Source organism: Suncus etruscus, chromosome 3 (assembly GCF_024139225.1).
Source record: "Suncus etruscus isolate mSunEtr1 chromosome 3, mSunEtr1.pri.cur, whole genome shotgun sequence".
Lineage (NCBI taxonomy): Eukaryota > Metazoa > Chordata > Mammalia > Eulipotyphla > Soricidae > Suncus > Suncus etruscus.
The window spans coordinates 114,160,442-114,176,174 of record NC_064850.1 but is presented as its reverse complement, the minus strand read 5'-3'; the positions used below and the strand labels follow the sequence as shown (position 1 = coordinate 114,176,174).

Here is a 15,733-nt window from a genome sequence, read left to right as displayed (position 1 = left end):
GGTCCTTGGGATTTCTAGAGACTGCATGCGAAGTTTGTTTAACTGGAGGAGAGGAGGGAACGGGAGAGGATAAAATGGGTTGAGGAGGGAAGGGGAGGAAATCAAGGTAGAGAGAGAAGTGGGAAGAGAAGGGGTGAGAAAGAAATGGGTGAAAGTGTGAGGAGGGAAGGGGGAAGAATAGAGGGAGAAGGAAGGGGTGAGAAGCAGTGAAGAGAAAAGGGGAGAGAAAGGGTGAGGAGAACTCCTGGTGAGGAGAACTCCATTATGACAATGATCTATTCTCCATTCCATGGTCAGTTCTAGTAATAAGTGACTTCAATATTTTTTTTTTTATTGTCACCTTAGCTGATGTTCCAGAAGGAACGTATTTTCTAGACCTTTCCTGGAACTTTAACATCCACCTTCCTTCTGTATGTCACAAAAATCACAATATTAGGTGACAAATTAAAAATGCACAACGAAGTACATCACTGTAATGTAGCGGGGGAAGGCACTTGCCTTTCACTCAGCCTACAGAGTCAGGAGTAACCCCCGAGCATCACTGAAATGCCCCCAAACTTAAAACCAAAACCAATCTAAGTGCCAGAGAAGGGATGAGTGGCTAAAGAAACTATAATTCATCAATGAAATACTATGCAACCATTAGGAAAAATTAAGCTATAAAATTTGTTTATACATGGATGGATTCAGAGAGCATTATTCAGCTGGAGATAAGCATAGAACGATCACACTCATTTGAGGGATATTAAAAAGAAAGTAATAATATTCAGAAATAACAGAGATGAGGACCAAGAGGACCAGTCTATGGCAGAAAACTTGCCAGAAAGGGTGTATATGTGTGCAGTTAGGAGGAGAAGGGAATAAATACTATGACAACCATAGTTAGAAATGATGACCCTGGGCAAGAAATGAGTGCTGAAAGGAGGTAAAGTGACTTAAATGATATTCCTTCAGTAACAATATTTTAAACCACAGTGCTTATAAAAAAAAAGGAGAAAGAAAGAGAGGAAGAGAAAGAGAAAGAATAAAAATGTTTGCCATAGAGTCAGGCTGTGGGGCAGGAGGGAGGGAACCTGGGACATCGATGGTGGGAAATATGCACTGGTGAGGGGAACACGATATGACTGAAACTCAGTCATGAACAACCTTGTAACTATGTGTCTCATAATGATTCAATTAAAAATTAATTAACAACAACAAATCCCAGAAGGAACCAGATAACATGGCAACCAGAACCTGTCATTGACAATCCCAGAAATCTGAGACAAATTTTCTTTTTACCAATAATTTTATTTTAGTTATTTGTGGAACATTTTCCAGTACCTAAGCTTTGGAATGCCCCAACTGTGAGGATGGACTCATCTGAGTACAAGGCCACATGTTTTTGGAAAATGGGCACTATCACCCACTGTGAAAAATTCCAATTTTAGAGAAAGTTAAATTGGGGGTTACTGTGATAAATCACGTAAAAAGAATGCTTTGGCAGCACCAGACATTTCATCTTAGTAATAACCAAACTGTGAATTTCCCTCAGGCCAGTCACAATGTCTTTCATTTAAAAAAGTGATGTTTAAAGCAGCCTTTCATGACTCATGCCTGTGCCTCATACCTGTGACTCTCCCTCTAACATGATGTAAGACTCTATCAAACCCAGGCGAGAAGACAGCACCTGGTGAGGCTGAATGCCACGCATGGGTACCCAGTAGGGTATGAGTCCCAGCACCATAGGGTTCCTCATTATCTCCAGGGGAGGCCCTGGAGGCCCCCAGCAGTGGCCCAGGCAATGCCAGCATCATTATCACAGCCACAGGCTGGAAAACTGACTTTGTCATTTCATCAGGTGGGAATCACTGTTAGGCCTCTTATGGGCCAATTGGATCCCCCAAATTCAGCAAACCACAGATTACTGAATCAGGACAATCCCATAGACAGTCTATCTTTGCAGGGATACTGTACCTTTGACTCAGGCCTATGGTTTGCTTTTCTGACAGGAGGCAAGACCACCACCGGCCACTCTCCTCACAGGGCACAGAGAGCTGTGAGGCCTCCCAAAGAAGCTTTAAAGAGCTGGTGTACTCATGTCTTGACTGCTGGGTTTGGGAAGGAAGTTTATATATGGCAGAGTATTCCTGGGTCCCAGTGTGCTCTTAGTATCAGTCAGTCAAAAGGAGAGAGACAGATATAGAATGGCATTTCTCTTTTGCAGGACTTAAACTATACATCGAGGTAACAGCAGAGAGTCAAAGGCAACACATAGAGAAAGAGAACTGACCCACATAGTTGGTAGGAGGGGATGGATAGGAAGGAGTGTCGGGGTTCTTGGGGTAGGGAGGTACGTTCAGTGAAGGGCACAATGTTGGAATGATACGTAAAGAAAACTATTATTAACAGAATTACAAATAATTAAAACATCACTTTAAATAAATCACTAAGATTCAATCAATTTAAAAATTAAAAAAACTTTTTTAAAAACCACACACTACTAGGGACGAGAAAGAAGGTATAAAGGTTAGGACGCTTGCCTGAAATCCAGCCTACACTGACACCACATGTTTCCCTGAGTGATGCTGGGTATGATCCTAAAACCTAAAAAGATTCAAACAACCTGGAGGGTCAAAAGAGCCCTTCATAAAGTAGTTCCTATTCACACTTTCCACTCCCCAACCTTCAACTTTTATTCTCACACGAAGGATCTGAGAGACGAGTCTCTTGAAGCAAAGAACTACCTTTCATTCTTCATACTCTTTGCTTAGGCTCTGGATTTCAATACTCAATCTCTGGGAACATAGGGGGATGCAGGACCTAGATGGTGCCACAGAAATCAGACAGCCTTAGCAGCTACTCCATCCCCTCACTGGTGGTGCACAATCGGCCAGTGTTTTCCTCAATTGTACTAAGGGCCTGTGTCACAAGGTCAGACTACTTGAAATCTCTTGAATCTCAAGAAAGTGAACAAAGCTACTGTCACCAGACTCTTGTTTGCTGAAAAGGTGAGAGGAAAAACTACTTTTCCCTCACACAGTAAAATATCTGCAGCCACCTGCATCTTTGGGAATCATTCAAGGTATGATTCTGAGGCAAGAATCTCACTGTGAGGGCTGTTAGTATCCTTCTCTGGTTCTAAGGAGGACAGAGATCTGGAAAAAATAAATGTCTAGTTATATTCCCTGGGCAGCCTAAGAGACTATCTCAATCTCCAGTCACAGAACTGGACAAGAGGTACATTTTAAGGGTGTTCTTCCTCCACAGTTTCCCGAAACCCTCCTGCTTCCTCCTTAACTTTTTCTTTAAAAGAAAAAAATAGCAAAATTCTCCCAATATTGTTATCCCAGAAAACCTTTGATTCATGAATCCAGCTAGGACCTAGAATACATATTGGAAACACAAATTCTTGGGGAAAGGTAGATGGTTCCTTTTCCCTTGAGAGATCCTAAAAGCAGATTTATTATATTCCTAAAGATATATGTATACTCAACTCAATGAATTCCTTTGAGATGAAGTCATGAGTCCATTCTTGGCTATGATATGGACTATATGTCACTGAGAGGTTTCTGCAGGGACATTATGAACTGCATCATGGGGATGCCCATGGGAAGCATGTCTGGAATCATGATGGAGAAGGAAAGGGGGTAAATATAATTTGGGGTCTTTAATATTACCCCATAGGCAAGAGGGGTAGCCAGTCAGATAGATAATAAAAGGGTGAAGGGGTGAAGACAGGAATGCCTGAAAGGGGGAGACAAGGCAGATAACTTCCTCTTTGGCCCTATTCTCATGCCCAAGTGGACAGAAGATGCTCTCTGACATGCCACCTGTACCTGAGCACAGAAGTAGTAGCAGTTTTTACATGAAGAATCAAGTCCAAATAACCAAGAGAAACAATCACATACATGACTCAGAGCATCAGACCAGCAAGTCACTGAGAGCATCAGCATCAGATACACCCAGTCCAGCTGAGGAACACTGGACATGAGGAGCAGTGTCAGTCAGAGACCAGCATGGACCATGAATGACATGCAAGAGGCACTGTCAAGGGGCCCCCAAACTATCTTTTTTAACTATAACTTTCTGGAGTTTTGTATGTTCAGTTGACAAGGCCCCACATGTAAGGAGTCACATCCAATTTGTGGCACTGCCTGGCACATGTCTAACTGAATTAGGGGCTATCAGTTTCCCCTACAATGTGCACCTTGGGCTACTGACCACAGGCTTGGGACATGAGGGCCAGGCTGGTCCAAAGCCAGCATGGTCCTTACTTTTTTCTTGATGCTTAAAGAACAATTACCTCAACAAGGAGGTTTGACAGTGTTTGTGTTTTTTTGTTTTGTTTTGTTTTGTTTTTTTCGGGCCACACCCATTTGATGCTCAGGGGTTACTCCTGGCTAAGTGCTCAAAAATTTCCTCTGGCTTGGGGGGACCATATGGGATGCTGGGGGATCAAACCGCGATCGTGATCTTTCCTTGGCTAGCGCTTGCAAGGCAGACACCTTACCTCTAGCGCCACCTCGCCGGCCCCAGATTGACAGTGTTTAATATCTTCTCTTATCTTCTCTGAAAGTCTCACCTTGTCAATTTCCGGAGAGAAAGCCACAAGACTATGACAATGCCATCCCAGAAGCAAACAGATTTTGGGGCTACACTTCAAAGGTTCCCAAGCAGGTAGAAATTCCAGGCTTTAAACATCCAGCACCACATGAGAGAGATGGGAGGACCATGCCAAGCCTTCCTCACTGGATCCCAGTAGCACCGAGAAAGGGTTGGCAAGGGCAGTCACTTGGCAACCAAGTGTTCTGAAACAAGGAGAGGTTCTGGAACTCTCCAGTAGACAGGGGCTGTCTCCAATGAGGGAGTGTGTGCTGCTGAGCTCTGGCCTCCAGTGACTGGCAACACCATTAAATGAGCCTCAGAGGGCCAGGACCCAGGCCATCTAAGCAGTGAAGTATGCATAAATGGAATCCATCTTAATTACAGCGATCAGATCACCTGGTCCAGAGATTCTGAAAGGGGCAGCCTGAAGACTTCAGATGCGATCATTGTTTCCAGAATCTATAAAGTTCCTCCTTTTTCCAAATACCTATCTGGATGAGGCTGAATTTGGAAGGTTATTTTTGGCCATACCTGGCAGTGCTCAGGGTTTCTCCTGGATCTGTGCTCAGGAAACACTTGTGGAAGGTTTGTAGGGCAATATGGGATGCTAGGGATTGGAACCTGGGTCAGCTGGATGCAAGGCAAGCACCTGATCCACTATATAATCACTCTGGCTTTTGAATTTCTGTCATATACTTTGACCAAAACAACTGAGCACAGTAGATGAATGTGAGAAGGATGAATGAAAAGAAAGCACTGAGTCCATTTAAACTTGATGGAAGAGATTTTTCTAAACATTATGCAATGCCAATTTTTGTTTTGTTTCAAAATAATTAGCTACGTTCCATAAAAATATGTGTGCTCTGTTATCTATATGACATAACACAGGCTCACTATTATTTTTAGGTAAGTTGATATAGCAATATTTTAAAGTTTCTGCTTCACTTTCTAACATGGGTAAAAATCATTAGCTGAGATTTACATAAAAATAAGCTCTTTGATCATTTCAGTGATTTTAGTATATCTGTGGGGGAATTGGATGGGGGATGGTATTGAAAATGGAAAGTCTATGAACTACCTAGCTGGTCACTTCTGCCAATGCTGGACTATGGCAGTATCACTGGGTGCAAACTCAAGATAGAGACCCAATAATTTATAACTCAGCTCCAAAATAACATAATCATGATAGCAGAAAGGAGATATTTGAAGGAATAATTCCAATTCTAAACCATGTTCCAGTTTGCCTAAGGAACATCATCCTACATTCATGTTCTTTGTACACTGGGCGTCTTCTCCCTCATTGAAGTAACTGTATGGTGGGAGATGAGACACGACTATGCAAGAAGATAAAGTACATGACATCTGTAAAACTATCCAATAAACCTAGTATCTACTCCTAAGGTCAGCACAACAAATAGTGCCGGGAAACCAGTTCCATCATCTGGAACTGTCTTGAGAAAGCTGCAGAATGGTGAGTTTTGTCATGAAAGATCTATGACATTACACCTTTGACCATCATCTTTTTTCTTTCTTTTTTTAAGGCCATACCCAGCAATGCTCAGTGATTATGTCTGTCTCTGCCATCAGGAATCACTTCTAGTATGCCTGGAGACTATCTGGGATGCTGAAGATTGAACATGGGTTGGCCATATACAAGACAGGCTTCCTATCTTCTGTACTATCTCTCCAGGCCCACAACTCCTCATATCTCTCTCTCTCTCCCTCCCCCCCCCCTCTCTCTCGCCACACTAAGTGGTATTCGGGTACTATTTCTGGCTCTGAGCTCCACAATACTTTCCGATGAGGCCCATATGGACCATATGGGGTACCAGAGATCAAACCCAGGTCAGCTGCATGTAAAGCACTGTACTATGCTCCAACCTCCTAACTCATCTTTAAGATGAGGATAAACTCCCATTTCAGAGAGCTGTCTTCAAGAAGGTCTGGGAAATGGTAGGCCCTGACACCCAATGAAGATTGTGCTAAAGCACATGAATGCTGGGGCTGTCATTCCCGTTTCTTGCCATCTGGTTGCTCATCAGTGGTACTCTGCTTTATCAGAAAGTGCCTAAACTGAGGTGCAATATGAAAATTTGGCTTTCATCCAACAAACTAACTAAAACTTTAGAAGAATCAGTGAATAATTTTTCAGCTCAGTAGCTGTTTATTTAAGTCTATCAGAGGGAACATCTAAAACAGGAGCCCCCAGTGGTTCTCACCAGTGTCAACATGTTAAATTTCTTTTTTCTTTTTGTTTTGTTTTTGGGCCACACCTGGTGGCACTCAGAGGACTACTCTTAGCTTTAGGCAGGCTTAGGAGACCATATGAAATGTTGGGGATCAAACCTGGGTCGGCCACATGCAAGGCAAACACCCTACCCACTGGGCAATCACTCTGGTCTCAAATTTCTGATTTGTTACTGGGAACTCTTTGATTTCTACTTCTAGGCTGCATATTTCTGGATCTGGGGGTGGTAACAGAGAAAAGCTACAGAAGTCCTGGTGCAGGGATCAGATGCCTCTGAGCTCACCATCTCCCATGTGCTCCCACCCCCATAACTAGCCACTTTTGTTCCTTTAAAGGCATTCCTGCAGGGAAAATGAAGCATCAGAAACTGAGTGGCTGGGCCCCATTTCCAAGCTGATACTGCCCTGCAATGGGGGAGGGAATTTAGGAGGTAATATAGGGAGGGCTGGAACCCTGATGGAATCAGTGTCCTCAGAAGAAGCAACAGTTGGGGTCAGAGTGATTGCACAGCAGGTAGAGTGTGTGCCTTGCATGTGGCTGACCCAGGTTTGATCCCTGGCCAAATGGTCCCCAGTAGCTTGCAAGGAGTTCTGAACACAGAACCAGGAATATTCCCTGAGTACTGCCAGGTGTTGCCCATAAACTAAAACAGAAGATAATAGTAATGGTCTCTGTAATATCTGAGCACAAGAGAGAAGGCTCAGACGTGGAGTTCACCAGAGCATGATCCCCCAGTAAAGCCTGGGGAATGATAGAGCCAGGGATTGAAAGGATGGACAATGCATCTTAATCTTGCTCCCCAAGTTTCAACTTTATTTATGATTAATGAGCAAGGTATTGAAGGGCCATGGGGCCTAATGCCTATATCAACAGGCACTTGTTCCAGTATCTTGTTTTGGATGTGCTCTTGCTGATGCATTAACATTGAATTCACAGCCTGTAGCACTACAGTCTTTGCCTCACTGAAGCTGTCCAACACCTTTGTGCTCCTTTCAGAGCACATCACAGCCTTCTAGCACCCACAAGCACAGGATGGTATTTTTGCACTCTGCTGGAAGAGCATCAGGTGAAAAAAGAAAACTATCCATAAAGAGTAGGAAACACGGTGCTGGAAGAACATCAAGAGGGAAGGTGCTGAAAGGCCCAAGAGTGCAGGAAACAAGTAGGCAGGGCATCTCTGTTGAAACATGCCATGAGCTACTTGAGCTGATGACTGTCCTCCCCATCTCTGAAAAGGTGATGGTGGACTGGTGGAGGTTCAAGTGCTGACTCTCGGATTCCCAAGTGCTGGTCCCCCAGTCACAAATTGACAACACCCAACTTCTCATGTGGTGGGCTTATTACACATCCCACAAAATCCTGATCTATGTCCCGTCAGGAAAGAGTCCTGAAGGCACCAAGGTAAGTGAGAGAAGCCAGGCACAAAGGGAAAGATAGTCTCTGATTCACCATGTACAGAATAACTCCAAGAGGCAAGTTCATGCACTCGAGATGACCAGGGGCTGGAGGAGAGCAGACAAAGAACTAATGAACGATTCAGCAAGTGCCTAGTTTCTGCTGAGAGTGATACAAAGTCTGAAGGTGGAGCTAGAGACCAAGAAGCACAAGAGAGGGTGGATCTTCCAGGTGCTGAAGGAACTGAAAATGGGTCAGGGCTGGAGAGATACTACAGAGGTTTAGACATCTGCCTTCCTCAGTTCTATGCCCTGTACCACATAAGGTCTCCAGAACATAACCAGGGTAAGTCCTGAGCACAGAGCCAGGAGTAGTTACTGAGCACCATCAAATTTAATTTCCAACCCCTTACCCTATAATAATAATTATATAAATATATGTAAATATATAAATTATATAAATAAATATATAAATAAATTATATAAATATAATTAAATAAATATGATTGAAAGGGAAGCTTTTATATGATGCACATAGACATATCTATATGTATAATAAAACTGAATTAGTACATATGATAAAATTAGATAAAGCAAATTGTTTAAATCATTAGTTAAAACCAAACTCAGTACAGACCCAACTGTTGCCACACTCACAAAGATGTTTATTTACCAATAATCCATTTTTAAAATAAGACCCTCCTTGCTATGTTGGTGTTTGGGCTTCGCACTAGGTTTTACTAGCAATGACGGCAGCTCACTACTGAGGAAAACAAGTAAAAGAAAATGTGCCTATCAGCTGCCTGGTCTCACCTCATGCTTCTGGTGAAAATTTATGCAGTACTTTGCAGTGCTCAAGGTGATGAGCTGTCAAAAGAAGGGCCACACAAAGAATCAAGAGCTGATGTTCTTAAATTCATCTCAGAAATAAAACAGCCTTTGTGGTGCATGGGAACTGGATAGCCCGGAAGGCACAGGCAAGGAACTACTGGAAATATTTAGGTGTCTTGGCAATAATGTGTTCACTCTGCCTTGTTTTCACTACTTTTCTTTCTTTTTTATCACTGGTCTATTCCTTATCTGCTTCCTTTCCTAGTGAAAAACCTCTACTTTTATATCTCTGGAGAGAGAGTGAACCGTCTGTTAGAAAATGGCTGTGGTTACAGTCATAATTCCAATGTTCCTTTTTAAGGAATTCTCGACCCAACAATTACAAAGAAGCACTGCTGGAGAGGAACAGAAATGGAACGTGCTAATGTGGAAGGCAAACAGTAGGAAAATGTAAACGGAACATAAGAAGGATTGAGGCCAATGCAGAGAGGGGAGGGAATCTATTACGATTTCTTCCATCTTTTTCTAGAATGCAATAGGAAACTAAAAATGTTTCACTACAGAACATTTTGGCTTTTTTTATTATGGGAAAGGAGGATAATTATGATAGTCATGAAAACATATTGGGCATCTGTAGACTGTTAACAAAAGGACCATTCTACAAGTGCTCATGAAAACTGGCACTTGACATATTCATGTCTCCTAGAATTTGACAATCCAAGGAATGGCCCAGAAGGACTGTTCTCTATTGACTGTGGCTCTGTACCATCTAGTGGTGGGAGCCACCTGGATCATCCTCCTTTTGGGACAATTCTGACATACCACTATGTGCAATCTATCTATACTGATTTATATATATATACTCCGATGGGTGCATGATACATTTATAAAAAGTTATCTTGGCATTGTCATCTTTAAAAAAACATACTCCTAGTCAGGGGATTCTTTCACAAATGAACATCCGTTTTGAGATCATGGAAAAAGGAAAGTTAATAAATAACTGCAACTTATTTTATGAAGGCTAATTAATAGGTACTTACTCATTAAAGACTAGGTCTGGTGCAAAATAGAGAAACTGGCTGTTCGTATGTTTGTACGATCTCCAGCTCAAGGCAAATGATGACAGACACATCCAAGAATACTGGATTAGGGTAATTTGGTCCTCAAGAGGCAAGTTTTTAAATCCTGAAGAACAAAACAATCACAGAAATACACTTAGCATTTAAGTAAGCATCTTCCAGATGAAGCTTAAACTGCTCCCTTTTTTAAACAGATCCTATTCAGTGTCACACATTTATGGAGCATTGGTGTGTGTGTGTGTGTGTGTGTGTGTGTATGCGCACATATGTGCATGAATGTGTTCACACAGACACACACACATCTTATCAGGGGTCTGGCTCTTCTTGCCTCATTTTAAAATCACCTATGCTGGCTGTGAATGTAATGGGGAACTCTGTGTGGATGAAGGTCAAAGCCCTTCAGAGAAGAGCAGGTATCCACTTAGGGGCTTCATCTCATCCTATAATCAAGAACACAAAAATAGAACTAAGATACTAAATAGAACTTGCTATAAACACTAACTACTATATTATTGAAGTATTGTAAATAAATACTATGAGAACAGTAAAACAGACACCTGCCAACATAGCAGAAGTAATAGAGGACGATTAAATTTCCATGAATTCGTGGTGGTTGAAAAATCTCTCTCCTTGAACCCCAAGGCCTGAGATAATACCAGGCATTTACAAGGTTTACAAGGAGAATAAGGCTGCTGGGATCTGACTTCCTTTCTCTGTCTTCATGTCACTTTTCTCTCTCTTAAAAATAAATTTTAATTGAGTCAACATGACGCACACAGTAAAAAGTTGTTGATGATTAAGTTTCAGTCATACAATGTACCAGACCCTTCACCAGTGCACAGTTTCCATCACCAATGTCCCCAATTTTTCTTCCAATCTCACCTCCTGCTTCTGAGGCAGCCATTCCTCTTCTCTCTCCCCACACCTTTTTTCCTTTATGACACTGCGGTTTGCAATATTGTTACTGAAGAGGTATCATACACATCCCTTTCCCTCCTTTCAGCATCCAGTTCTTGTCCAGAGTGATCATTTCCAACTCTCTTTGTCATAGTTCTCTCTACTCTACCTTCACTGCATTTCCTACTCTTTGTTTTAAGCTTCCTAATGTGGACTGGTCTTCCTGGCCCTCATCTTTATTGTCTTTGGATATTAATAGCATATATATATATTTAATAGCCCACAAATAAGTACAATTATACATCCCCATTGGCACGTTGAAAACTTTCTTTTTGCAGATCATCTAAGTGTTATTTTGTAGGTAACAGTCGTCAATTAAGACCTATCATATAAAAAAATGACTGTGAATTCCAAAAAATAAATGAAAGGGTTCAGGTATATGTGTATGTGGGTAGCTGGGGATATAACTCAACTACAGAACACATATCTGGCTGTCAGGACCTGGGTTTGATTCCTGATGTGGCATATTGGGGTGGGAGTTTTAGAAGCAACAGTTTACTGTTTCAGGTCTAATGTGTCTGGGCTTCCATTCATCCTAGTTCTGGGGTTTCCTCAACAACCAGCCTGGATTTGATCTAATTCCCTTTTCAGGATGAAATTTCAATCGCTGTCCTGAAAAGTATCTCTGTTACGTCCCCAAATCAGAGCCCTTCACCCTAAGGACTCACAAGAACTGGATTCCTTGGCTGTATTTCTGTGATATTTCCCAGGACTTAGATTTCCATGACCCAGACCTGGCCTGGATCGGGGAGCAAAGACCCCACCAAACGATATGCGTGCCAGTCTTACCTGGAAGTACCTTTGCCCACTTCACCACCTGGATCATCTGTTTGCCGGCCAGGCGGTTGAGGGTGGAGAGCAGACTTTCAGGGGTGTCTGGTTTGGAGTTGTCGTAGCCCGCATACACCACCTCGGGCTCGATGGTCTCCAGGATCATGGCCGGGGATGGCGTGAGGGCACGAGACAGGGTGGACAGCTGAGGCACCAGCGCACTGTTGACCGATGGCTCCTTGGCGGGGGCGATGTAGGTGGTCCCTTCCTCGGGGCTTTGGGGGGGCGGAGGTGGGGGCTCCTGAGACTGACTCTCGTGGATCCCTTTTAACTTGCCCAGCTTCTTCGACTTTCGAGCTGTAGGAAAATGAGGAACACCAGTGGCCAATAAAAATCTGATTTGCAATGGTGGATAGGGAGCCTTCATGGTGCAGATTAAGGTCAAACAGTCAAACACGTGCTATTTATTTATTTATTTATTTATTTATTTATTTATCTATCTTTGGGCCACATCCGATTGTGCTAAGGCTTGCTCCTGACTCTGCTCTCAGAAATCACTCCTGGTAGGTGTCTTGGGGGACCATCTGGGATGCTGAGATTTAAACCCAAGTCAGCTACATTCAAGGTAAGTGCCTTACCTGCTACTAAGCCTCCAGAAATCTTATTTATTTGTTTTTAGGGCCACATCTGGTGATGTTAAGGGGTTACTCCTGATCCTGAACTCAGGAATTACTACTGGTGATGCTCAAGAGACCATATGGATGCCAGGATTGAACCTGAATCTACTGTGTGCAAGGCAAATACCCTGCCTGCTATACTATTGCTCTCGCCCATCAAAGCACACTTTGATGATGTTCTGTTATCCAACCAGGAAAGGTACTTTGTCAACATTCTAATATCAGAGCCGGTCCTAAGCTTTATTCAAATGAGCCAGTTTAAGAATTCATGAGCTGGTAACTCATTTTATAATGAGCGACCTAAAACTAGAAAAGTTAAGGAATTTGTCAAGTATCACACACAAGAGAGAGAGAAAAAAAATAAAAATTAAAGTTCTGATGAATAGCTTCATCCATGAATAAATGCAAGTCCTCAGCTAAATTTTTGTCTTGTTTCAGGACCTCATCTAGCAGTGATCAGGGTTTACTCCAAGCTCTGTGCTGAAGGATTACTCTTAGAGGTACTTGGGGGGCCATAAATGGTGCTGGGAATTGAACCCAAGTCAGTCACATGCAAAACAAAAGCTACCTGCTATCACTCTGGCCTCAAGCAATCACTTTTTATTCCAAGTAGTTTTTGTATAGATGATCCCTGCCCTGTGTTCCCAGCTATACTTTGAAACACTGAGTGTGGGTGTTCCTTCCAGAACACCGATGCCCAGGAAAAAAATTTTCTAGACTTCCCTAGAATGGATGGGAGTCAATCAAATCCAAAGAAAGGCATTAAATACTTAGAGAATTTCAAACTGGATAGCTGACTAATGAATATTAAGGAATCTAGTCCCCATTCAAACTGAGTTAACTTACACACCTACAGAATCATGAAATTTCAGGGAGAAGCTAGGACAACAGAGAGGATGGACCAACCCAGATTCCAGCCCTGGCACCATATGGTTCCCAATCTTAAGAGGGACAGCTTTGGGGAGGCCTTGAACACTGCAGAGAATTGGGGTAGCTGGATAATTCACGGTACTTCAGGATCTGAGACACCCAGTTAGCTGAGAAGCAGAAGTGGGGTCCATGGATCCCCTGAGTACTGTTTGGAAGATCCCAATAAAAGAATCAAAAAAACTATTCCATTTAATAGTATTCACATGAAAAATCCAGATGCTAGAGAACATCACACTGAGATGAGGCTTGATGCTGTACCAGAATCACAGCTTGGGCCCAAAGCCCAAAAATTCATATCAGACTCTAGAAGAAATGCTTCTCTTTCATGTCTTTCTGGAGTTTGTGTAACTAGATTGTGGGAAACATAAGCATGGATGTGGAAGGGAGGATAGATTGGGCAGGCAAAAAGGTACCGGGGAAGATTGGAGTGGATGGATAAGAGATAAGCTGGGTCTGAACTTCACTTTCACTGGGCTGAGAGACAGTACAGTGGAGAAGGCCTTGTGCACAGAAGACCTAGATTCTGCCTGGGGTTCACTGCACAGAATCCCAAAACCGCTACTGAAGTGATGTCTGAGCATAGCTGGGTGAGACTTCAAAACCAAAAGCAAAGACAGAAAGTGTAGAAGCATCCAAATAAACTCAGAGTTGTGGGAATATCTTCATGTCACAATATATATTCACTTTAAGGTTTGACATCTTATTGAAGGAAAAAAAATTTTTTTAATTCACAAAGAACCAGACACTGTTGACTTATTGAGAGCACATGGAACCTAAAATGGGTGTTGCCCTCCCGAGGCACTTACATTCAAAATAACCACTCAGGGTTAGAATGACAGAATTTGTGAGTTACCACAATGGGCTAAAAACACCAAGTCAGACCATTATTATAAGTTGTTCTTCCACAATACATATCTGTCTCCCGGCCCAGAAATGGTCTCTGAAATACCTTCCCATCTACTTAAAATGACAGCACTGTTTTAAAATACCCGTCATTTCAAATCAACCTGTTTCTCTGTAGATGGTCTCCTGCTGTAAAAGATCTCAGGGGACACATTCACAACCAAATTGCGAGTGAGCTGTAGACACACAGGGTCCCCCAGGTGCACAGGAAGCGGTCAGTAGCAATGCCCAAAAGGGGTCGCACATGATACTTCTGATAAATGGTCTAGAGCATTCATTACCAGGGATGTCCAGGTGGTCCTCCGGTCTGAATCCATGTCCTAGTTGCTTAAGCATCTCTAGAAGAGGCACCAGGTTCCCTAGAGCAGCGTTTTTCAATCACTGTGTGGCTGCACACTAGTGTGCCGTGAGATATTGTCTGGTGTGCCTTGCAAAATATTCCAATTTCATTCATAACATGCGGCTTCAGCTCACAAATAGACCAATCATTAGATTATTTCATAGTAAAGTAATTATAAAATAATTTCTTTATGTTTATTTGATCCCTATTTAAGAGAATTATTTTATATATAGTCAATGTAGGCACATAATAGTGTGCCTCGTGATTTTTTTTTTTTAATGAAAAAGTGTCCCTTTGCACAAAATGGTTGAAAAACATTGCCCTAGAGCATACCAGGTAGCTCATCCCCCACCCTAATCTGCAAAGGACTTAAAATATGAGGGCAAAACAAAGGTAAAGATCTATTGAAAGCTTCAATAAATTACAATGCTGGTTGGTGCTGACTCTATAAATTCCCAAAGGTACAAATGACCAGTATATCAATTGGGTGAGTTTAATACCCATAGCTACTGCTAAATGTTCAGTTATTCATCTGTAAAATGGGCACATGATACCTCCCTCACCAATCTTACAGTGTACTACATGGAGGTGGAAAATAACATCCTCAAAATTCTTAGAACTGATGAAATTTTTAAAAGCTACTTCTACTCTTTCTATTATTTTGCAAACACAGAGACTATTTCAGTTCATTAAAATTCTCTCCTGCCTTATAAAACTGCATCTGACCATAACCATGATTTGCCTGACTACAAAGAGCCCAGGGTGATATTTTCAAATTTTATTAAAAGTGATATTTACTCGTAAATTAATTATAAAATTCCTATTTACTCTAGGCCTTAGGTCTATAAGGCTTTATTTATTCTCGTGACTGATGTAAGGTCAGTGCTGGGAAATATCATAAAGAATGCTTAGCATTTTTTCCCTAGCAAAATAATTATGCAGGCTGGAGCACATACGAATTCAACAGATTATCAACATCATGTTTAGCATTTCAGTTCTATTCAACTGCAGGCTAC

General features: G+C 42.1%; 1 protein-coding gene across 4 annotated transcripts in view; it reads right to left on the bottom strand.

The window, feature by feature from the left end:
- Positions 1 to 15,733, bottom strand: part of NR3C2 (nuclear receptor subfamily 3 group C member 2) — a 343,986-nt gene that overhangs the window by 45,577 nt on the left and 282,676 nt on the right. For all 4 annotated transcript variants that reach the window (XM_049770010.1, XM_049770009.1, XM_049770008.1 and 1 more), the window contains exons 5-6: positions 11,886 to 12,224; positions 10,101 to 10,245 (exon numbers count right to left, since the gene is read on the bottom strand). In XM_049770010.1, the coding sequence (XP_049625967.1) occupies positions 10,101 to 10,245; positions 11,886 to 12,224 (484 nt within the window). The remainder of the gene's footprint in view (positions 1 to 10,100; positions 10,246 to 11,885; positions 12,225 to 15,733) is intronic.